Source organism: Tamandua tetradactyla, chromosome 1 (assembly GCF_023851605.1).
Source record: "Tamandua tetradactyla isolate mTamTet1 chromosome 1, mTamTet1.pri, whole genome shotgun sequence".
Classification (NCBI taxonomy): domain Eukaryota; kingdom Metazoa; phylum Chordata; class Mammalia; order Pilosa; family Myrmecophagidae; genus Tamandua; species Tamandua tetradactyla.
The window spans coordinates 24,364,675-24,389,329 of NC_135327.1; the positions used below are offsets into that span (position 1 = coordinate 24,364,675).

Here is a 24,655-nt window from a genome sequence, read left to right on the forward strand (position 1 = left end):
TGAGCTGCTTGGGCTGCGCTGCCTTGAGCTCTCTCATTTATGCATCCAACCAATTAAATTAAACATCACTCATTGCAGGAGGCACTCCCCCCAGCCGGCTGCAGATGCAGTTGGTGTTAGATGAGGTTCACATGCCATTGGCTCATGTCCACAGCAACAGAACTAGGCACCTTCAACCTGGCCAAGTTGATGCCCAAACCTACCTACTAGTTGACTCAACAACAATGGGATTCACAATTTTTGAGAGAAACAGGCTCTTCCTAAGAGAGCAAGCCTCTGAATGTAGGCTGAGGATCAGGACTCCTATGGACAAGGGAAGTGAATGAAGGGTGCCGGTGGCAGAGCACTGATGCTCCACACCCACTACCTCAGGCTGGGCCCAGGAGGCGGCTGCAGGAGACACAAAGATGGGCATAGGAGGAAACTGCACAACAGGCAGTTTAATCAAAGCCATTTTGGGCTTTAGTAAAAGCAACCTCTGAGGGTATCCTGACAGCATTGTAAGAGTCTGTTTTCTGGCATTAGAGCTGCAGGAGTCTTTAAAGGAAGCTACTAGCTTTATTTCTGAAGTTTCTAGTTCTTGTGTTTCTGGTCTAGAGGTTGGTGTATTGATCAAGAATTCAATGGTCTTTTTTTGACAACTTCTGGTTGTTCGTGGAGTTCTCCATTTTCCTCTTCTTTCTGGTGGGGGGAGGGTTCCTGTGCTCAGCAGGGATCTCGTGGCCAGCTGGGCAGATGTGTGACCACAAGGCAGTTTTGCTGGCGTAAGGACAGCCACATGTGCACTGGAAGGTCTTGCCACAATCCTCTGCATGTTTTTTTTTCAAGTTCCGTTCAGTACAAAAGAACTGGAGCACGTACTGCATTTATGCTTCTTTGCAGCATGCATTTCCATAAAGTGCTGTCTTACAAGAGAGAACTGGGGAAACGGACAGTCATGGCCTCTAGGATGTCCTTCAATTGGACAACAGTAGAATTTTGGTACAGTTTTCAAATCTTTCCTTATAGTTGGATGCACTTCACAGTCTGGCGGTCGGCTCAGGTGCGTACCGAGCGCGGGGCTGTTGGGTGCCATCTGGCTGCAGCCCCCGGGTGCAGGGCCGGGGACAGCTCCTGGGCGGGCAGTGCCGGAGCTGCAGGCCATGGCCGGCTGCCCCTCAGCGGTCCCGGGGACCCCCTGTGGAAAACCCAAAAAGCCAACACACAAGCTGGAATTATGGAGGAGCGCAAAGGGCCCCATAGTATGGGACAGAGCCCCTCCCTGAAATTCTGTGATTCCCGCAGTGGGGGGTATCCAGTGGGTGCAAAGAGAGGTGGAGCATGGACAGGTGAGGTTGGTGAGAACGAGGAAAGGCTTAAGGAAAGGATGTGACGGTTTCCTGGTTGCAGTCACCAACCCCTGCATGGTTTATTGGGTTTTATAGAAATTCTTTTCTATCCAAGAATATAAATGACTTGAAGGAAAATGTTTCTCTTTGAGAATTTATTAGCCTCATTAAGGAGGTCCCAAAGTACATTTTGCAGGTGAATCAAGTCACAGGAAATCAGACTTAAAGGTAGGAAAGATGATCAAGTGTCCAATATCCTGCAGGCTCCCACCTACCCAACCGACACCACGTGTGTTTGCAGGGAACTGAGACTTGCCGGGAGGGAGGGGGAGGTATCCTGAGTATGAAGAGTATGAAAGGTCCAATTCGATCTGTCTTGGCTCAAGTCCCTGCCTGGTCCTTTCGCCTTATCAGATGTCTGCTCGCCAGGCATCTGCTACCTGGGCCCAAGACTGGCTTAGGCCAAGGTTCCCTTGGACCGACGGAGCCGAAACTGGACAGGCATAACAACGGTGGCGTGTGCCTTACAGGATGGCCAGCAACCGCCAGGGGAGCACAAGCGATGGGGAGAATGATAATTTCACGTTCAGTTTCAAGATGTTTACCAGCTGGGACTACCTGATCGGGAATTCAGAGACAGCAGACAACAAATACGCCTCTATCACCACCAGCTTCAAGGTAGCCACCCCAGGGCAGCTCCCATTTCATGGGGGAACTCTGGGCCCCTCTCGGCATTGGGACATTCGCCCCACCTGGGGCATGGGAAATCAGATCCCAAAATAACTTACAGCAAAAGCTTTACAAGAGGCCCAAGCCTCTTCCTCAGGCCTTTAAAAAAGAAGGCTTGTGGCTGGTACCCACCATCTGTTTCTGAATATAGCAGAAAGTCATTGATGCTGGGATCTGGTCTACCAGTTTCCTCGTGGAGTTTCTTTCTGCTGGGGGAAGGGAAAGGACTCATTTGGGGCAGCAGTTGTCAAGTTTTATGCATGCTGGAATCACCTGTGAAATTTTGATGGGCCCACCTCTTATAGATTCTGATGTAATTGCCTGAGATGGGGTCCTGACATTATATATTTTAAACAATCCCCCATGTTGTAAGAGTTCCCAGGAAGAGTTGAGAAACCTGACTTGGAAATGTGGAAATAAAACAATCAACCCTATGTTTCTTATAGCTTCACGTTCAATTTTCTCATTGATTTGTTCCCCAAAAAAAGAGATTTGAGGTGGCCTGCAGAACTATGGTTAACATAAAATAGAAACAAACCTGATGGAAGCCAATGATGAAGGTGGAAGCTTTGATGCCAAAGCACTGCGTATCTTATTGTTTCCCCGTGACTGTAAAAACCATTCAAAGTTCTTCATAGTTCAATATTTCTCCTGATATGTCAGGCTTTCTTTCCCCCAGGACCTGGTAGAGGCCAGATTTACAAAGCAACTCTGCTCGATCATCTCCTCATCCTTCCTCTCTGTGCTGCCCACTGACCCTCTCAGTGCTGTCACTGACCAATGTCTACAGATGGTGGGTACACTCCCAGCAAAGGGCCTGGGTTCAGCAACTCACTTCATGGGCCCCAAAGGCCTGTCAATGTGCAAAGGGAAAAACAGAGAGCTGACTCGGTTCTCCTCCCTTTCTCCTTTTCACAGCACTGGGAAGCTTGTCATGGGCAGTGGCCACCTGCACCCAAGAACTGGGTAGGGTGGTTAGGAACTTTGGCTCTTCCTCCAGATCTACCAGAGAAGGACAAAGAAAGTCAATGAAGCACTTTGAACATCTGGGAAGGATAAAGCTTTTTCTCTGAGCATCTCAAAAACAGAAACTTTTCTAACAGGGCACATATTATAAGAACTAAATGAGTTCATGTATGTTAAGAGCCTGATGGGTTCATTAAGCCTGAACCTGGACAGTTTTCCTGGTTGTTTGGAAAAGAGGGTACTTTGGTGTCCAGTGACCTCATTTTCCATCCTGGCTCTGCCATTTACTCTTTGTGTTCCCTTAGTTATTGGTGTGGAATATAAAGTTAATAATAAAAAATCAAGTATATTTTCATATACTAACAGCAAACAACTAAAAAATAATTTTCTAATTCCATTTGCAATAGCATCAAAAGTATATCTTTTTTTAACACTTTTTATTGTGAAATATAACATATGCAGAAAAGTGATAGATCTCAAAAAACAGTTTAACAAGTAGTTATAGAGCAAATTTCAAAGTGCGGTATGGATTACAGTTCCACAATTTCAGATATTTCCTTCTAGCTGTTCTAATTCACTAGAGATTAAAAGGAAATACTGAGGTAGTGATGCAGTAGTCGTACTCATTTGTTAAATCCTAGCTTCTCTGTTACAACTCCTCCCTCTCATTTGATCTCTCTCCCAAGCTTTAGGAATATTTGGGCAATGACCATTCTAAGTTCTTCATGTTGAAAAGGGGTGTCGACCTTATAGGGGATGCCATTAGTTGCTGTTCCTGGAGAGACTGGTACCTCTGGGTTTCAGGGTTTTCCTGGCATAGGAATAATCTGGAAGTTTTAAGTTTCCAAAAAATAAACTTAAAAACCCACAAAATTCTTAGGAATGCATTTAACTAAAAAATGTGCAAGACCATGATACCGAAAATACAAGACATTGCTGTAAGAAGCCCTGAATATATAGATATACGATGTTTGTGGATTGGAGCAGGGGTCAACAAACTGTGGCCCATGGGCTAAATTCAGCCTTCTGACTATTTTTGTAAATAAAGCTTTATTGAAACGTTCTCATCCCTATTCATTTACATATTATCTACAGCTGTTTTCATGCTATGATACATAGTTGAGTATTTGTGAGAGAGATCATATGACCTGCAAAACTGAAAATATTAACTATCTAGCATTTACAGAAAAAAGTTTACTGACCCCTGGATTAGAAGACTCAATGTTGTTAAAATTCAACTTGAATATATTTGATCTATGGATTAAAAACACACCCCTTTAATAATGTGGTTAAAAGGGGAAAATGTTAGGTTGTATAGATGGTAACAGAATAAAAATTTTTTTAAAAATAAGAGACAATTAGAATCTAACAGTTATTAAAAATCTCTCTGGGCCTAGTATCTGTAATTGGGGTAATACGGGTATTTACCCTATTCATTTGTTACTGGGAGTCAAAGGGACAATGCATGAAAAGCGTTTAGCATCTCATCTGGTACATGTTAAGTAATCAATAAATCCAAGCTTCTGTTGTTCCACGTACCAAAATAACCACAATAACAGCAAAATAAATTTTCTTGAAGAAAAGAACTAATTCTCCATAATGTAACAGCATTATACCATCCCTCTGTATTATTTCATCATTGGGTGTAAAAAGTATTATTTCCAAAACTCCAACCTGATACTATTCACATTTCATTCTCACACTTAAGGAATCAATAGTAGATGAACAAGAGAGTAACAAAGAAGAAAATATCCATCTGACAAGATTTCTCCGTGTCCTGGCCAACTTTCTCATCATCTGCTGTTTGTGTGGAAGTGGGTACCTCATCTACTTTGTGGTGAAGCGATCCCAGGAATTCTCCAAAATGCAGAATGTCAGCTGGTATGAACGGAATGAGGTAAGAGCGACATTTCTCATGCTGTGAACACTGAGGAAAAGTAGGCACTCTTGTTTCTTCATTTTGCCTGAAATAACTGAGATCCAGACAGGTTATAAGACACACCTCCAGTTATCAGTGAAGTCAGAATTGGGATCCAGGACCTGTGTTTGACTCCACATCTTTCCAGCGCCTCATTCGTCATTGCCTGGGCTTAGGTCAGCAGCAGCGAGACATCTCTGCAGGCCTTCCTGACAGTGGACTGGCAGTCTCAAGGTCATTCTGACCTTCTCATAATGGACTTAGGAGATGGGAAGGGCCAGGTATCTGGGGGTTCCTCTGTAGGCCTAGGTTGGAAGAACTGGGGAATGAAACCAGGAGAGAAAATTCCCTTCCTCAAAGCCATCATTGGGTGAGAGGGATACAGTAGATACCCCAAATGCTCTTAAGGAGCTCACAATTTCCTTGGAAAGCAGGCTTGACAAGAATAAGCCAAACCACAAATGGCACTGGGCAGGAGTAATGCGATCAAGTCGGATGGTTTGGGTTGTGGCTGTGTTGCAGGTGGAAATGTCCATGTGAGCTGGGAAGGCAGGGGGACTTTGTGACAGAGGCAGGAAATGTGCCAGGCATTAGCCGAACATGTAAAGGAGGGCTGTGGTGGATCTGGTGCAGTGATGGCTCTCCAGGTGGGAGAACCTGTGTGAGCACGGGTGGACATACGGGAGTGAGGAGACGCCAATGGGAGAGTCAGGCCCAGCCTAGAAGAGTTGACCAACCTGAAATTTGGTTAACAGTTCAGGGATTTACTCTCCGTTAGGAGAGCAGTTTTAGTCCCAGAGAGACTGTGCTACTATGGTCAGCTTTAGTAATAAGAGTTAGGTTTCTCCCAAATCTGGAGTTAAAATTGAGGGCCTACTAATTCCCAGACTTGGGGCTAAGAGAGAAACAGCTATGACTATCATCCCCATTTTTACAAATAAAGATATGAGATGCTCAGAGAAGTTATATAACTGTCTGAACTTATCAAGTCAACAAGTGACAGAGCTGGGACCCAAACCCAGAGTGCCTGATGCTAATTAATACACAGTTAACCACACCCCTCTATGGTTATATGCCTCCTGTGATCTGAGCTTCCTGCCTTCCATGTCTTGAGATGAGGTTACCATGGTGACGTCTCCTAGCTCACAACTTTACAGACCACAGAGCTTGTCCCCATGTCAACCCATTTGCTCCTCAAAACAAGTTGATGATTTCTATCAATACTAAGAGTGAGGACCATGATAGCAACCAGTCACGAAGCCGTTGCGATGTGTGGCACGTACACTGTGGAGCAATTGTGGAGACTCCAGGGCTTCTCTGGGCCACAAAGTGGGACAGCAGGGACATGGAGATAGACAGGCCTGAGGAAGCAGAGACGGCTGCCAAGCATGGCAGCACAAGGACCCCAGGCTCTCTGATTTCTCAGGTGGAGATTGTGATGTCCCTCCTTGGGATGTTTTGTCCCCCTCTGTTCGAAACCATCGCTGCCCTGGAGAATTACCACCCCCGCATCGGACTGAAGTGGCAGCTGGGACGCATCTTTGCCCTCTTCCTGGGGAACCTCTACACGTTTCTTTTGGCCCTGATGGATGACGTCCACCTCAAGGTAAAATATAAAATAGATGGCTAGAATCCTGTGGCCCAGAGGCAATGATTGCTTGCATTTTGTACAGTTCTTTTCTGTCTTTCCTTTTTTTAAGTAGTCTTCTTACACAGGACTGTAATCATATATACGTGATTTGATATACTTAATTCTCACTTAATATTTTATCTGCAGCCTCTTCCATATTCTTTCATAACTATCATAAATGTGTAAAAGCTGAGTGAGTGTCCACTGAGGTGATAAGTCACAGTTGACTTAACCTTTCATCAATCCTCACCAGTTATGAAGCACCCACAGTGTTAGGCCACGGGGTACAGCACAGAGTGAGGCACATTCTTGTTCCAAGGTGTTTATACTCTTGGGGGGGGAAGACAGACTGGCAAACAGACCATGTATAGCAGCATGAGGAAGGATGGATTTCAAATGGGACCCTTGGCAGTGCATAGCAAGGGCTCCAGACCCTCTCCTGGAGGATCCTAACAAAGCACTGGAAAAGGCAGAGGAAACAGATGGCGCAAAGAGGGAACTATAGGGTGGCTAATCAATGGAGTGGAAAAAGAAGAAATGAAAAACAAGATGGGGGCAAGGGCCATACGATGATACCCCTCCTTCCTACTCCTCCCTCTTCCTTATTAAATGGGAGGAACCTTTTCCCAAGGATAATTGGAGGCCATTGGGAGCTTCTAAGCAGAGAAGTTGCTGGATCTGACCCTTGCCTATCCCTCCACCCTCATCTCCTTCTGCCCTCCTACCCCTGTAGGCTGTGTTCCACCCTTCTGAGCCTCACATTTCCCCCATGGGGCAAAACTCTCTCTTGACTTTCTCTCCCCACCTTTCTCTTCAGGATCCCTTCTTTGGCTACCATTGTCTGATGTGGATGTTCCTCAGTCCCCAGAATAAATTTCTCAGAATTCACATCATTCTGCTCTGTAGTTGTCTGCCCATGCACCTCTATAACTTACTAGACTGTGAACTTTCTGAGGCAAGTCCCATTATCTCTTGTTCACTCTGTATAACCAGTGCCTTATACACCCATAATTGATACTGAATAAATTATTCTTGAAAGAAGAATGAATGATTGGATAGATGGATGGATAGATGGATGGATGGATGGATGGATGGATGGATGGATGGATGGATGGATGGACGGATGGACGGATGGATGGATGATGGATGGATGGATGGATGGATGGATGATGGATAGATGGATGGACGATGGATGCTAACTCAGAGGAGAAGATAAATTTCTTGGGAAAGACACAGACACCTACTCCACTCTGACTGTCTTGAAAGCCTTGGGGTGGGCATTTCTGGAGAGCTCTGTCAATGAATTAGAAGCTAGGCAATGGGGATTGGCATATGCTGGCTTTAACTGTTGTTACTATGGGCATGGTGGGCCAATCTCTGGCTTTTTCCAACCCTGCATCTCCATCTTCAATTCCAGCTTGCTAATGAAGACACAATAAAGAACATCACTCACTGGACTCTGTTTAACTATTACAACTCCTCGGGCTGGAATGAGAGTGTCCCCCGGCCACCCTTGCACCCTGCGGATGTGCCTCGGGGTTCTTGCTGGGAGACAGCTGTGGGCATCGTGAGTAGTTATGTTCTCCTGGAAAGGTGATCCGTGTTCTCAGTTCTTTATTGTTCCTTCCCAGCTGTTTCCATTTCTAAGCCAGTATTTCTTAAGGAAGTTCGGCCTCTTCATTTTCCTAATTATTTTAGTGTTAACATATTTCTCTAGATGTTCCACAGATTAAGCTAATGCCACTTGGATTTATTTAGAGTTTTACTGCAGATTTCACTTAAAATCTCCCTGGGGTTCTTAACCTGGCAATTACGAATAAATACTCCTAAAAATTGGATATAAGATTTTGTGTGTATATGTATTTGTGCGTTTTTCTGTAAGTGGAATTCACGGTTCTCATCAGAGTCTCAAAAATTAAAAATTAGCATTTTCTCTTTTCTACTTTAGCTACTGTTCCTATGGCTTGCACAGTGTGAACTTCAAAACCTAATGTTCTTTGCCTTCCTAGGCAGAAAATTGCAATATTCATGGATAACACAGGGAAATTCCAATAGTCATGGGTTGCACAGCGACCAGCTGCCCTCTTTCCTCAACTCCGCTTTTTTGCATTGGGGTTTCTATTAATCCACCCCCACTCCCCACCAAGGAGCAGATTTAGTACTTCTTTAGGGGTCTCCTGGAGAATTCTCTCACATAGAAACAGTGCTTTTAGCTGAGACATATGAAGTACCACGGGGGAGGAAATTACAGCACACACTCCACAGAACACTGCCTATGAGGCCAACAGCAGATACTTTCCCCATTGCAAAGTCTCTTGCCCACGTGGCCCTGAAGGTCTTTTCTCCCCACTTTGCTGAGACTTGCTGTTTCTCATCCCCCCCACAGATTCCCCCATGCTTTTCACAGCCCTCTTTAAGCTTCAGAGCAATCCAGCTTCCTCCACCTCCTACCTGTCTAGACCCACCACAGTGTAACAGAAAAAGAATCTTCCAATCAATAAACCTCCTTAGATGGCAGAAGAGAGTGAATGACCTACCTGCTTCCTTTGGAATATTCTGTTAGAGAATTTCTCATTTTCTGCTTCGTGTCCTTGGAAACCAGCTCTCTGGCCCTCCTTCCTGACTGCCCATCATTGATTACACTTGTTTCTTTCTGAGCCTGTTGGTGATAGGGGATGGGGCGTGGGTTGAGGCATGGTGTCTGTCCGTCTGCATCCTCCAGCACCTCCATGGCCCCACGGCATCACCCTGCACAGAAAGGAGACTTGATACAGGTCAGCTTACTTTTTACTTTGGAGAATTAACCTGAATTCTTATTGAGGAATAACACTGAGAACTCATCAGGAGTTCATCCAGTGAATATGTATTCATCAAAAATGAGTAAAGCAGCTTCCTGTGCCCCCTAGGAACTCCAAATCTATTAGGTGTAAAGACTGTACGGGTATCTAGTACATCTTTTCAATTTAAAAAATATTAATAGTGAATTATATATACTCTGAAAAGCAGAGTAAAGCTTTTGGCTCTTCTGTTATTCCAAACCTGTACTATTATCTCTAAACAGCAAGGAAAAAATCCCAGATGAGCAGGTGATGAAGAAAACCAGCTCTTGTCTCCAGCGACCAAGAATCAAGTTCAGTCTGAGCTGGGGCAGACACAGTTCAGAGCGAGGAGTGAAACTGCAGGGCCTGTATCTGTGCAATAGTGATAACTTCCTTGCACTGGTGTCTCCAACGTGCCAGGCAATTCGCAGACATAATCCCTCAGCTTCTCCCGCCACCCTAGCACTGCAAGGGTGATATTATTATCAGCATCATGAGGTTCCCAGATTATTCCGCAGCCATACAATTAGTGATTTGTACAGCTGAGATTTAAACTATGCATATTCCAAAGCCTGGGATCCTTTTTCTGCTCCGTGACCCTGCTGCCAAGAATCAGAGGGTCACAGAGGTGGGTTCAGGTAGATGGGAGAGAGTTTGCACACCTGCCGCTAGGTGGGAGAAGTGAGCAAGTTCTGCTCTATCACCTCCTTTCTTCTGGTTCCTCCTTGCAGGAGTTTGTGAGGCTGACGGTGTCTGACATGCTGGTAACATACATCACCATCCTGCTGGGGGACTTCCTGCGGGCTTGTTTTGTCCGGTTCATGAACTACTGCTGGTGCTGGGACCTGGAGGCTGGATTTGTAGGTCACTGTCTCACAGACACTCCGCAGAAACGCGTTTCCGCCGTGCTGTTTGACACTCGTAGGCAGACCCATTCTTGGAGGTTTAATGCCAGTCTGTAATAGTAAAGTGTTTAAACTGTATTGCCACTAGGTGTCTGTTTGCCATCTAAAAGGAAATTCTGCCTTTTCCCAACACCATTAAGAATGTGACCCTTTTATCAGAGAAATGGAGGTGTCTGGCCTGGGGAAAAAGTGGACGGGAAGCATGAGTGCTGAGCAGGGGATGGTCGAGCAACACCTAAGCAGCATCAGCTCCCATCAGGAGGCTGGAATCTTGGGGCAGAGAGGGCAGATGTGGGCGTGAATATTTCAGAAAATCCTGAAATACACCAAGCACACAGGAACCATTGGTACTGGCTTCTGCATTAGGCTCCGAGAAGCATGTTTTGAGTCTTATTACCTCCATCTCAGATGCTCCTCTTCCCCCACCCCTCACCCTCCCGCCTAGTAACTGCACCTCCTAAGTCATCTCCTCTCCGTGGTGGTCCACTCTGAACCTCTGTCCCATATGTTACTCTTCCTCCACACCCTCGCCGGCTGCTGGTTTGTAGTAACTGGGGGGGGGGGGGGGGGGGGGCTCGCCCCTAACTGAGCCCCCAGCACGAGGGTCCATGCCTTATTTACCCATGTAGCCCTCAACCTACCTGACCCAGGAAAGGGCCCCAGTCAGGCCCTTAGGTTTCTGTCATTTCAATAGAACAACCAGTCTCCAGCCATACCACCCTGCATGCTCCAATCTCCTCAGACAGGCAGCCCACACCACTCCTCATAAACAGTCAGGAAAACATCATAATCTTGTCTCAGAACAAGGATGAGAGAGCCTCATACTGAAAGAGGGTGATTTCTTTCCTAAGATTGCAAAGATGCCATTGCCCCCAGTTTATAAGTTTAAGATCCAAAAATAATACTGAAGTTCATTGGGAAAATATGCATATGGAAATATCCAGGAAAACTTTAGAAAAGAAGAAGAATGAAAGGGACCAGACCTACCATTATATTGATACATATTATGAAGCTATAATAAGTAATTGGTACTAGAAAATAGACAAGTTTATAAATGCAACAGATTAGAAAGTCCAGAAGTAGATACAGCCTATATGGGAATTTAGTTTGTGATAAACCAGTGGGAAAACGAAGCATTATATAATAAACCCATCTGGGCAACTGGTTAACCATTTACAAGGGAGGAAAAAAGCTATAAATAAATAAAATGCCAGGTCAATCAAAATTTTAAACAAATTAAATAATAAATTTCTGAAATAAAGTATATGCAAATTTATTTATAATCTTAGCGTAGGGAAGGTTTTTCTTAGCAGGACCCAAGACCCAGTAGATAAATTTAAATTCATAATGTTTAACCCTCATAAAGTTAGATTCTGTGTGCTTCCTTGATCCAATTGACCTGCGCTTCCTTCCTGACTTCTCAGTCTTGGCACCCTTTATCTCCGTTTCTAGAAGACAAATCAGGAAACAGATTTAAGCCACTGCCTGAGGATCCCCAAGTCCCCAAGGCTCACAGACGTTGCAGTCTTTCGAATACTAGACAAATCACCATATCTCTGAAACTCAGAACCAGGCTGAAAACCTGAATCAGGCTGAGGTCTCTTCTATCCATGAACTGCTCTCAGATTGGAGGAGAAAGGGGTGATAGGGAGTCATGAAGCTTTTTGCTTATTGATTTTAAAGCTTTCTTTTCATTTGACTCCTAGTTTACTCTTCATTCATTATTAGATTCACTCCTTGACAATAATTTCAAGGTACATTTCTAACTAGAGCATTGATAAAATGCTGTCTTAAGGGCCAGGGGCCTCCCAAGAACACACCATCACCCAGCAGGCCCTAAAAGGGAGAAGTTCTCACATTGAAAAAAGGTCCGGTTTTAAGAACATTTATACCTTTTCTTTAAAAATTGGAAACATGTTAAAGAAATGACCCCTGAGTCTAGGGTCCCTGTCCAGTCACTAGAGCAGCCTCTGTAGGTTGGAATGGACTTGGCTTGACCAGCTGGCAGATAGTGGGGTCTGGCTGACACCACCTCATATGCTTTCTCTCTCTCTTCCTCTCCTTCTGTCTCTCTCCAGCCCTCATACGCTGAGTTTGACATTAGTGGAAATGTCCTGGGTTTGATCTTCAACCAAGGAATGATCTGGTGAGTTATTCATGTCATCTGGGGAGCACTTCATACAGGAAGTTAAAAAAAGAAAAGCCCTAGAATTATTTCCCAGGTTTGTCATTTAACTGGCTTGGGAGAGGCTGAACAAATCATCTTGCGTCTTTGGGAAGAATCCTTTGGGACTCTTTCTTTCATGTGAAAATTAGAGGCAAGATTAGATGAGAACTAGCAACTTCTGGCCGCGTGCGACCATGGAATAGAGAGGAAGAAAGAGAGAAGGAAAAAAAAGGAGGCGGGAGAGGAGGAGGGAGGAAAGAAGAAAGAAAGGAGAGGAGAGGATAAAAAAGGAGGGGAGAGGAGGAAGTTTGAGGGGAGAAAAGAAAAAAGGAGAGAAGGAGGGTGGTAGGTGGAAATGAAGCAAAGAACTTCTCCTCTGTTAAGAATGTTAAGGAAGCTGCAAGACTTCAAACAAAGACTCTCAAGATGCCATGAACTCACTGCAAGCCACTGCCCAATTCTCTTAATTGAAGGACTTTAAATACTTTTCTGTTTAATGGAGATCACACAGAAGCAGGGAGGGGGCCATGTATTTTCCTAGATGCCCTGTGGTGAGGCAATGATGAGATCCCAGGCAGAACCCCAACCAGTAATGCTCATGGGGTCCGCCTCTCTTGAGGAACAGATGGCTCTAGCTTGGTGGCCACGGGTCCTTGTTAACTAGGAGGCCCCTTCCTTTGAGGCCTGGCCTCATGTCCCCGGCACATCGACCCCATGTCCTTCTGTCATCCTTTCCTCGCCTTCCCTGCTGTCCGCCCAACCAGGTGTCTGGTTTCTGCCCCTCCAGGATGGGCTCCTTCTATGCTCCGGGGCTGGTGGGCATCAACGTGCTGCGCCTGCTGACGTCCATGTACTTCCAGTGCTGGGCCGTGATGAGCAGCAACGTCCCCCACGAGCGCGTGTTCAAAGCCTCCCGGTCCAACAACTTCTACATGGGCCTCCTGCTGCTGGTGCTGTTCCTCAGCCTCCTGCCGGTGGCCTACACCGTCATGTCCCTCCCGCCCTCCTTCGACTGCGGGCCGTTCAGGTGCGGAGTCTCAGTTCCTCCCCCAGGGCAGTTGCTCAGAGAGCCCCGGAGCTCTGGGTAAATCGTCAGTGCCATTCCACAGAATTTCCTGCAGTGGCGGAGATTTTCTCCGTCTGCCCTGTGCAGGGGGGAAGCCACCAGCTACGTGTGGCTTTTGAGCATGTGAACTGTGTCCCAGTGCCACTGAGAAACTTAATTTTTAATTTTAACTAATTTTAATTTAAACGTAAATAGTCACATGAAGCTAATGGCTATGATATCAGACAGCGCAGCTCTAGCTTTTTAACATGTGAGTGATTTACTGCCCTGAAATGCCCTACCATAGGACGAGTGATGCGGTGTATTCTGAAGATGAAATGACCATAAATTTACAAATTCCATTCAGATGTGAGGCAGCTGCCGTTGACTCTCAGCTGCAATTCTCAGTTGCACCCCTATGCATTGGAGGGCATTAGCCAGCACTGCAGTTTCAGGGATATGAGTTGAACTACTTGAGGAGACTGGATATTGGATATAGAGATATCCATGCAAGGAGGTAGACAGAGAAATACTGTGCATCTCCCGCCCGCTTTCCAATTGTGTGATCCTCAGAAAGGAGGATCTGTGGTTAAAGCAGTTTGGAACATGCTGACCCTTCCACCACCCACCTTCTCACTGAAAAGTGTTTGGCACCCACTCCTTTACTAGAGGCTCTGAAGAATCATGCAACAAAATAACGTGTTTAAGCCAGTGTTTCCCTTCCTTACTGACCACAGAACCCTTTCTTCATGTAACGCCCAAATGGCTCCGGACCAGGATGAGGCAAGTGAGGCACCAGCCCTACGTTGCACAGTCCCAGGAGAGGGCACCTCCTTAGGTTCTGCGCCCCGAGGGCCCCACTTGCCCCTCCCTAGTCTTGACCCTGCCTATCAGTGTGATGGATCCCACTTTGGGAAATGCTGACCTGGTACTTCTCAGCTTATAAGGAACCTACCTGGATTCTTCTCTTGTTAATTGCCTTCCAGCATGTCAACGCGACACTATCTAATTCATTACAAAATAATCCACCCTTGACTGTGCCTTCAAATGATGGCATTTGAAGTCCAATTTTCTCTGCTGGTTTTGACATGAAGGGTGTGCAGCAATAATAAAAATTCAATAAAATGTCATGCTATGATGACATATGCATGGTACTCAGGACACCATCAAGTTAGAACTGCATCACTGTGATTTGTAGGGTGCTGAGCAGGAGTCTTACATTTTTAATTTTCTTTAATGATTTTTTAATTAACTTTTTTATTTTTTTTAAATACCAAAAAACACCAAACGCAAACATTTGTAATTTTCAATCATTCCGTCCTATGTTTTTAAAGACCACAAATAGTCTCTGATGCAACTACTCATCTCTGCTGTTGTAGCATGAAAGCAGCAATGGACATTATATAAATGAATGAGTGTGGCTGTGTTCCAATAAAACTTTATTTATGAACACAAACATTTGAATTTCATATAATTTTCGTGTCTCAAAATATTTTTATTGTTACTTTTTCTAGCCATTTAAAAATGCAACAACTACAGGTCACAAGCTGCACAAAAGCAGGTGGCCAGCTGGATTTAGCCCTTGGGCTGTAGTTTGTCAACGTCAATATACACTTTACACAGGAGAAAAATGAGACTGCTAGCTGCAACATTTTGGGCGCACTTATAACTGGCCATACCCAGTGTTTTATATGGTTTCATTTCTCCATCCTCTAAACAATGTTCTAGAAAAAAAGCACTATCATTATATCCCCATTTTGCAGATGAGGAAACTAGGGCAGAGAAAGTTTCAGTAACTTTCCTAAAGATATGAGCCGCTTGCAATGATGAACAATAGAACTTTTTTTGTGATGATGGAAATAGTCCATATCTGCCCTCCCCATATAGTAGCTACTAGTCACATGCAACTGTTGAACACTTTGAAATGTGGCTAATGTGACTAAGGAACTAAATTTTTGTACTATTTTATTTTTGAATTAAATTTTATTTTATTTTTAATAGCCACATTGGAGAGAGCAGCTCTGAGGGGGTGAGCTGAGATATGGATGCAGGCAGAAAGATAATAAATAAATTGTACATGGAATCCCATAGCTAATAAATCAGGGAGCAAAGATTTCAACTATGAATTTAAAACCCTAAAAAGCATTTCTGGGTGCCAAAATTGCCAACCAAGAACCAGCAGCGTTCAGTGGTCTCTGGGCAGGCATTTGTGACAGGCAATCTGCATGATTTTAGGTATTTGAAGAAAATCATAAATACAAATTGGTCGCAGTGTCTTGGAGTGATTCAATCTCCTAGAGTTATAATGTAAAGATGATTTTTGAGAGGCACTTTGAGGTTATCCAACACACCAGCCATGGAGATGTATTTCCGTGCCCAAAGGCCCAGAGAAAACTGCTACATCCCGGGCAGTTTTTCTTTCCAGTAGAGTACAGGGAAAAAACATTTTTCTCTTGCTCAGGGAGATGTCATACACAGAAGGCCAATGTAATTTGAGAGGTTTTCAGGAACCAAGGACGTGAAACTGGCAAATCAATGCGCTAACCCAGCCATAAGCCCAAGCCAAAATGGCAGCCTCTCATGGAGCATTTCCCCTTGCACTCTATTTGGAGCAGAGCTCTGGTTCTTCCAGGAAAGCAGCAGCAAGTGTTGGCTGAGGACCTGTGGGCATGGACATGGTTGTAGGTGCCACATGAGTTTTGTAACACCCTGAACCAGTGTTCTTTCCTTTCCAGTGGGAAAAACAGAATGTACGACGTCATCCAAGAGACCATTGAGAATGATTTCCCAACCTTCCTAGGCAAGATCTTCGCTTTCATTGCCAATCCAGGCCTGATCATCCCAGCCATCCTGCTGATGGTGTAAGTTGGCCAAGGCCCTTGGCTCTGCCTCTCAGGAGCCTCCACCTGCACTTGAGATGTTCCTTGGCAGCTCCTTCTTTCTTGCTCTCTGCTTTGGTCTGGGTTCCTCAGAAGATGACCCAGGGGCAAGAATTCAAATGTAAATTGCTTATTGGGATGAAGGGCAGGGAAGCGAGACAGGGAAGGAGAGGTACATAATTAGTCTTGCTACCACTGCTGGGAACTCTGAGAGACAGGGTGTAACATGTGCCTCAGAGTTATCCTACCCTAAGAGTGAAGAATCTGGGGCATTTGTGGAACAGTTCCCATCAGTTATTGGCTAAGGGCTTTGGAAGATGGGTGGGGTGTAATTTCCCAGCAATTCTGCCCAGCTGCGTTCACAGGTAGGAAGGTTTTGATGGGGTGGGGGGCAGACATCAGGCAGAGTTGCAGATACTGGCAGTTGTAAGTCTTCCAGGGAGCACACTGAAATGTAGGGTCTAAGGGATATGGGTGGGAGTTTGTGAGGGGTCTAGTGAGCTATATATTCCCACATCCAGCCCTATACCTAAAGCACAGAAGGCGAAAATCCTCAAGGAACTGAGGAAGGAAGAAAAGAAGGAAGGCAGAAAATGAGAGTCTTGAATATAAATTGGTGTTATTGAAACGTGCTAGTGAAAACAATAGCTTGCTTAAATAAAAACCTGTATTTGCATGCTTTTTGAAAATTATCCAATTTTCCTAACCTATGGAAAAGTACAGACATCACGTACACAACCGCAAGATTAAACGGATATTAACATTTTACAATATTTGCCTGAAATCTCTCTTTTTAAAAGAAAATTGTTACAGCTACACTTCAAGCCCCACCCATCCTTCTCTCTTCCTCTCTCTCCAAAGGTAACCACAGTTCAAATTAGTTTTAATCATTTCCATGCATGTTGCGGTACTTTTATTACCTGTATATATACTAATGTTTTCTGAGTTTTAAAAATTTTCAGGAATGATCCATGCCATGTAGCTTTCCTAACTCAACATTGTGTTTTAGGGATTTATCCATGTGGCTACATGAGCTCACATTTGAATGGCTTTAATGTGTCTCACTGTATAAATAAACCACAGTTAAGGTGTTTCCACTTTTTGCTATTGCAAACTGTGCTCCAGTTAACAGCTTTGATTATGTCTTTGTGCAAAGATGACAGTTTCCCTGTGGTGGACATCTAGAATTGGAATTGCTCAATCATAGGTATAAGTTATTCTGTTTTGTCTCTTTTATATAGATTGCAAGTCTCTGATAAAATGCTACATCTTTCTGTTTTCTTGAACATCATAATTATAGTTATTTTTTAATCTTTGTCTGATGACTCCAGTATCTGAATCACCTGTGGGTCTATGTCTATGGTCATTTTTCTCTTGTTTGTCCATTACTTAATCCTGTTTTCAGCATGACTTACATTTGGAGGGCTGTTCCCAACGTTTGGATGAAAAACAATGGAGGTCACGGATAATGTTATCTTTCCCCAAAAGGGTCACATTTTCTTCTGGCGTTCAGTTAGAGTACCCGTAGATCACTTAATCTTACCCAAGGCAAACGCCCAGCACCTGTTCCAGAACCCCCTGCTTACCCCATTCCTCGGGGAAGACGCAGCTCTTGTCCTTTCCCGGGATGGCAGGGCCACCGAGACATGCTTCTTTCTTGCAGCCTGGCCATCTACTACCTGAACTCAGTTTCCAAAAGCCTTTCCCGAGCTAATGCCCACCTGAGGAAGAAAATCCAAGTGGTGAGTGGCAAAAAATTCCATCCTGGAAGGTAAAAAGATGTCATGTTTCTATTTTTATTTTTTGTTTTCAAATCTGCTCTGTGAGCCCAGCTGTATTATCTAAATGACTTTTTAAAAAAAAAACAAATCCGGGTGGTGCAATGGTGGCTCAGTGGCAGAGTTCTTACCTGCCATGCCTGAGACCCAGGCTCATTTCCCAGTGCCTGCCCATGTAGAAAAAATAAAAATAAAAATACACCTGGTGAAGAATACACAGCTATGTGATAATATTGTAACTGATTGTGTAATGTGATTAGGCTGTCTGTGTATGGATATTTCTCAATAAAAATATTTTTTAAAAATCCGAATATACATATATTATAGGAAATACCCTTGTGAGAGTCAACAGCATGCATTTATATTCTGGGATATCAGGAGTCCATAACAATAACGATTTCAATTACGAAAGTTTGCTTAAGAACAGGAGAAATTCAATGGATTCAACCAATGCATGGACATAGTAAACCCAGTTCCCACAGTAATTCCTACAGATTACAATTAATACGATAAATACTGAAAGAAATATTGTTGTCAAAACAATGTACTGCCTTTTCCCCTAAGAGGTGTCCTGAATCCCTGTCGCACACAGGCTGCCTCGCCCCACACTCCAGGTGACTTCTGACTCCACTCTTGCCCACCCCCAGCTGCTTCACGCCATAAAAGGCAGACCCCAGCCCTTCCCAGCCCGGTCCTCCTTGCTCCCTCTTTCCTCCTCTCCCACTAATCTCATCTGCCCGGCTGCTGATTCCCCACCTATGCCTCCTTTTCTCAATCCCACTGGCCTCCTGCCCACATCTAGAAAGAAAGCCATTGAAATAAAGGAGTAGAAGGGTTTCCATCCTTCCCCCTCCCACTCTCCTGCCCGGCCAGGTATTCCTTCAAACACTGTGTGTTTGAAGGCTGCCCTCTCCAATCAGTCATGAGGATCAATAACTTAGGCGATTTAAGGTAGTAACCAAGAATCGGAAAGACGCCCTCACCCCGTGGTGTGCGCTGAGCCTCACACACCCTTTCCCTGGCCAGCACCAACAGCTCATTTTTTCCTGCAGCTCCGCGAGGTGGAGAAGAGCCACAAATCTGCCAAAGGCAGGGCCACAGCCAGAGATTCAGGGGACACACTTCAAGGCAGCTCCAAGAGTGCCACCCAGCCCCCTCTCACCGAAGAAGGTAAATTCTATTCTCTGTTTTCAATGAGGCTGCATGGAAAGGTGTAAAGAGCATATGTTTTGAAATTAGACCAATCTGGGGTTGAAATCAGACTCTGACAATGATTAGCTGTATAAAGTTGGGAAGGTTACTCAGTTCAGGTTTCTAATCCATAGAAGAAGGATAATCAGAGCTCCAGCTTCAGGGAGTGGTGAAGATGAGATGGGATCATGCATGCAAAGTGCTTAACAGAATTCCTGACACAGAGAAAGAACTAATAAATACTAGCTGGGTAGTAGCAGTGGCAGTAGTAGGGATAGAAGTATCTGAAAATGGGAAAAATACTCCTGCCTTTCCAGTTGGTAATTTCTGTAGTCCTCATAACACAGTGCTTTTGTCTTCCGTACTTTCTTTCCTGCGTCTGCTGGTTCCCATGTCATATCCTCCTGGCTTCTTGACCTAATGTGGGAGCCCTATTGCTGCCCTGCCCTGATCCCCTTGATCTGGCTGGTGTGCCCAGCCTCCAGATGCTCTAAGTGTTGGCTGGCATGGTTCACAACTGCCCACACGTGTTCTCCATATTGTACTGAATGTTCCCATTAAAAGGAGAGATAGGGAGATTTGAATCTAACCGCTTCTACGCTAACCAGAACCAGTTTAATTTCTCTTTAAAAAGAGAAGCACTGGAATATCTAGAATGAAAGAGTAAAATCAGGACCACATAAGAAGTTTCCAAGAAAGTGTCAGAAGGCTTCAAAGATGAGTAGTCACAGACCATCACAGGGAAGGTCTAATTGAAAGAGGTGATTCCATTTTCCTAGGGTGGTCCCAGTTTAAAACCATAGTTCTCCAAATACATCAGTGGGACTATGGTGTGGAGGGAAGCTTAGAAAGACAGTCAAGCTTCAGCCTGGAAGAGTTCCCAGTAATCTTCATGGTTGTCCTCATTTAGTTTCTCTTTCTTTAAGTATTAGCAAGGATGATACTAGCTGCTGTGACAAACAGGTCCAAAACATCTAATGACCTCTTAACCTCATGTAAAGTCCAACTTGGGCATTTCTATTTGATGGCCACTTTCTTCCAGTGACAATGTAGGGTCCCAGCTTCTTCCACCCCGTGGCTCCACCTGTATCAAGCTAATGCCTGGGGAAGAGCCTGGAGGCCACACCTGGAAGGTGTGCACCTCATAGTCAGGAGCTCAGTCACATGACCAGACCCTCCCCGCAGGGGATCTCAGTCCACCCCTGTGGCCCAGAAGAGGAGGAGCTGGGTTTGGTAAACAGCTGGCCCATCATTGCCCCTAACTCGGGGTTAGAGGAAGGAAAGGAAGCAAGTTAGTGAAAAGCAAGAAAAAAGATCTGATTCCAAACAATCTACACAGCCCCTTTCCTCCATCATCACACTTGACCCTAGCAGCCGCCCTGAGGCTGTTATTGTAATTGCCCCAGTTTTAGACTGGAAGGCCAGAACTCAAAACCAGATTCTCCAGCCAGCAGACCATACTGACCCTTCAACTAATCTGTTTGTCCAAATGCCAGGCCAAGGGGTCCCCAGAGGGGAGCCAAATAGAACTGAAATCTACTTATACATGGGACGGTTCCAGAGAACTCTAATTCAATGCCAGGAAACTGGAACAAAATCTCCCAGCTCCTCGTCATTGTCTTGGTTCATTTTTCAGAGACCACACCTCACTCTGCCAGCCAGAGCCAGTCTCTAGACAAGAATGCACAGGACCCTGGGGTCTCCAGTTCTGCGGGTCGGACCACACTGCCTGTCTCCCAGCACCAACCTAAGTCTTGTTCCCCTGGAGGCAGAGGAGATTCCACCCCGCCCAGGCCGCAGGCTCATCCTTGGCGGTCAGCTTCTGGAAAGAGTGCCCGGAGGCCTCCCCACTGACACTGGGACCCACCGAAGCACTGGTCCCAGGGCTGCTCCTCGGGCCCCACCATCTTACACACACCCAAATCAGCTGCTGTCCTCCTTTCTCATCTCACACACGTGCACATGCTCATTTACTGTGGGAACTTTGGATAGTCAGTCTCAGGCCCTTTTGGGCTCCCACAAAGGGAGGACAATGGCTTCATCCACCCTGTAGGGGAGCTGGAGCCTCCCTCCCTACCCTTTCCAGTACTTCAGTTCAGGTAGCTCTGGACCTGGCACTTGCAGTAGCTTTCCTTGGCTCCAGATTTTGGAAAGAGGCAACAGGGCTGGAACCACCTCATAGACTCTTTCTATAATGCATATGTTAGGATGCAGGTTTCTACCAGCTCCACTGCCTATGAGGAGAACACAGAAGGACCACGGGTCTGACTGTCACCTCTATCTAAAGGAATCAAGGTAGCTTAAATGGAAGGTACAAGAAGCCAGTGAAAATAAAGTTAAATGGACCAGCATCCAGTCACAGTGGAAGGAATGATGGTGATACCCCAGCCTCTAGCTGAAGGGAAGCTGATGTCTTAAGCACAAAAAATGCCTTGGCGCCTCGCAGCAACCAAGTACAGGAGCAAGTGTGTTTCCTTCTTACCTAATTGAAGGAAACTTAAAGATGGTCAGGGCAGAAAAAATTTTTTCGTGCACCAAATTCTAGCTATTGCACGAGGGGCCTTGAAGATGGTTTCCTTGAGGAGTTTTGCAAAGGGTGCAATGCAGAGCCTTGGTTCTGGTGATTCTGTGTTCACCTAAGTGTTATATCATACATAGCTCTATGTAGAATGTCTCCTGGGAGGCATAAGCCAGGGAGGGCAGACAATTAAGAAGGCTTTGCCAGCAAGAGCAAAGGACCAGCAGCGTAGGAGTGTGGTCCAGGACTCTTCAGCATCACAGGTATCTTTCAGGCAGCTCCTTTCTTCTCTCTTCCCCATGCTCTGAGATCCAGGCAAGCAGTGCAGTTTCAGAATCAAGAACCATGTCACCCCATGTCTCTGAGTGCTATTCCTCAGCTAGTCACCCCCTGTTGGATCTACTACCCAACCATGTCCCCTGAGAGTCTCAGGAGAGTCCCCCACACCCTAGGGGTCAAAGTCCTGGTGGAGAGATAGAGATGTCAGAAATTCCATAAGCCATGCACTTAATATATTTCCAAATTCCTTCCCAATTCCTCCCCCTTCCCAACCCAGCACTAAAACTTCACACACAACCTTGGATAAGTTGGAGTAGGGAAACATGGCCAGGAGAAGCAAGACAAATGATCTTACCTGGTCCACCTCCAGGTAAGACTAAAGATGTTCCCAGTACCTCATCCTGAGTTATATTTTATTATGAGGAAGGAGGTGCTCTTCAGTACTTGGTGGGAAAAACAAGAGCAGTAGCTTAGGAATTATTTGTACAGTAGTAAGAATATCAGATGGATGGTTGCACTACATAAGCTTACTACCAACAAGCTTAGAAAATGGAATCTCGAGTCTTAAAAACTCTGGGAAGCAGTGCTCAGCATTTCTAAATGGTGATAACAAGTCTAGTAAATCCATCAATATCCAGAACAGAGAAGTTCATGAAGGAGAGCCTGGGAAGAGGACTTTGGTGAGCTTTTGAATCAATGATGCATCATCTCTTAAAATGTGTCACACTGGAAGGACACACTTGTCCCTTATAATGGTTGAGGCAGAACTCCCCTGTTACCTTAACAGATACTCTTCTGAGATCTTCAAATGCTGTGAGATCAAAATATAAACAATTCATTGCCAGTGAGATCAAAAGTGACCCCAACTGTCAAAAAATATATATATTTGAAATGCCCCTCCACATTTTTTTTTGAAAAGAATGAAATTACTATCAAAGAGGTGATTAAAATTTCCACGTTAACAACGGTTTACTTTAAGGAGCCCTTAAAAATTAGGAAGCCGTTTAGCTGGAACAAAAGGAATCAGGAAGGGAAACTAGGCCTCCAGGCTAAGACTGCTTGATGAACTGCTTATTTCTCAAGTTCTTTGCAGTTAGTTTTGTGTGGTAGAATTGTAAAAGTTCTCAGAGTATGCCCTTCCTCTGGTGTGCTAGAGAGATGGGAGAGGACGCAAGGTAGGTGAGAGGACGGGTGGTGATGTGACATGGCTGAGCAACAGAGCTTGTTCTTAGGAAACAGATAAAGGTTGTGTCAGTTCTGTGTTTTGGGGCTTGGCCTTCCAATTGATTCCATCTTAAACTTTTCTATTCATTCTATTCAGAGGCAATCAGGCATGAGCACTTTATTTTCCTTCTTTCCTTCCTTCCTTCCTTCCTTCCTTCCTTCCTTCCTTCTCAGTTCCTTCCTTCCCTTTATTTTTTCTTCATCTCACCTAAGAACAATTTAAACTAGAAAGTCTAGGATTTATTCAGAGAAATACAACCAAGGTCCTTATTCATATGTGCCCCCCCAGTTTGTGCATTCCTTACTGCACATTAAGCCATTTTTTATGGCCTATCCTTTCATTCTTTCCAATCTACACGCTCAATTCCCATAACTCTCATAAATATGAACACAATTGTGGTGATGACGACAAGGGTGAACTCCTGATCTCCCTATTATTTGTAGGAACTAGATGAGATCCCAGCCAGTAAAAGGGAGCTGGACGCAGCACAGACAACTATGCTGGTGATCCTTCAGTCAGTAAAGTCACTTAATGTATGCTCTGTGCAGCCCCAAGCAAAGTGGGGCACCAAAGTTCCTCATGCTCATAAGGGAGAATAAGAAATAAACCTGCCATGAAAAAAATGGCACAGCAAGAGCATTTGCCTATCTTGACCTTGAAAGTGGAGGAGAAAAAAGTCTCTTGAGAATTTATATCCTCAAGGCAGCCCTCACATGGAGGAGGTAAAATCCCATACCAGTTATGTATTCCAAAAAACTCAAATAGAAGCTTTCATTTAAAGTGACCTACTGTTGAGCGTGCCTTCAAGGAAGGAAGGAAAAGGCAAAGAAATAAAACAGCAAAGCAAACAGAAAGCATATATTAAGATGATAGAATTTAATCAAAATATATCAGAAGTCATAATAAATGTGAATGGACTAAACTTTCTAGATAGAAGATGAGATTCCATGAGCTGTTTTCAAGAGTTACCTTTAAAGCCTAAGGATAGGGTGGTGTGGTAGTTTGGAGGCTGTAAAGAATCATCCTCTTTTAATCCATTCCTGTGGATGCAGACCTATTGTAGCTGAGACCTTTGGATTAGGTTACTTCAATTGAGATGTGACCCACTTCATTCAAGGTGGGTCTTAATCCTTTTACTGGAGTCCCTTATAAGAGGATAAAACACATATAGATGCTAAGAAATAAAACAGAGAAAAACATCCAGAGAAGTTCAGAGAAAAAGCCACAGAAGGAAAATACAGAAGCTAAAGCAATGAAACCCAGGAGAGAAGGACCAGC

General features: G+C 44.7%; 1 protein-coding gene across 1 annotated transcript in view; it reads left to right on the forward strand.

The window, feature by feature from the left end:
• Window positions 1-22,959, forward strand: part of TMC2 (transmembrane channel like 2) — a 68,014-nt gene extending 45,055 nt beyond the window's left edge. The window contains exons 9-19 of the mRNA XM_077156824.1: window positions 1,859-2,006; window positions 4,732-4,920; window positions 6,368-6,547; window positions 7,989-8,138; window positions 10,122-10,250; window positions 12,374-12,441; window positions 13,250-13,489; window positions 16,243-16,368; window positions 18,050-18,128; window positions 19,217-19,334; window positions 20,992-22,959. Of these exons, the coding sequence (XP_077012939.1) occupies window positions 1,859-2,006; window positions 4,732-4,920; window positions 6,368-6,547; window positions 7,989-8,138; window positions 10,122-10,250; window positions 12,374-12,441; window positions 13,250-13,489; window positions 16,243-16,368; window positions 18,050-18,128; window positions 19,217-19,334; window positions 20,992-21,209 (1,645 nt within the window). The 3' untranslated portion in view covers window positions 21,210-22,959. The remainder of the gene's footprint in view (window positions 1-1,858; window positions 2,007-4,731; window positions 4,921-6,367; window positions 6,548-7,988; window positions 8,139-10,121; window positions 10,251-12,373; window positions 12,442-13,249; window positions 13,490-16,242; window positions 16,369-18,049; window positions 18,129-19,216; window positions 19,335-20,991) is intronic.
• The last annotated feature ends 1,696 nt before the right edge of the window (window positions 22,960-24,655 follow it).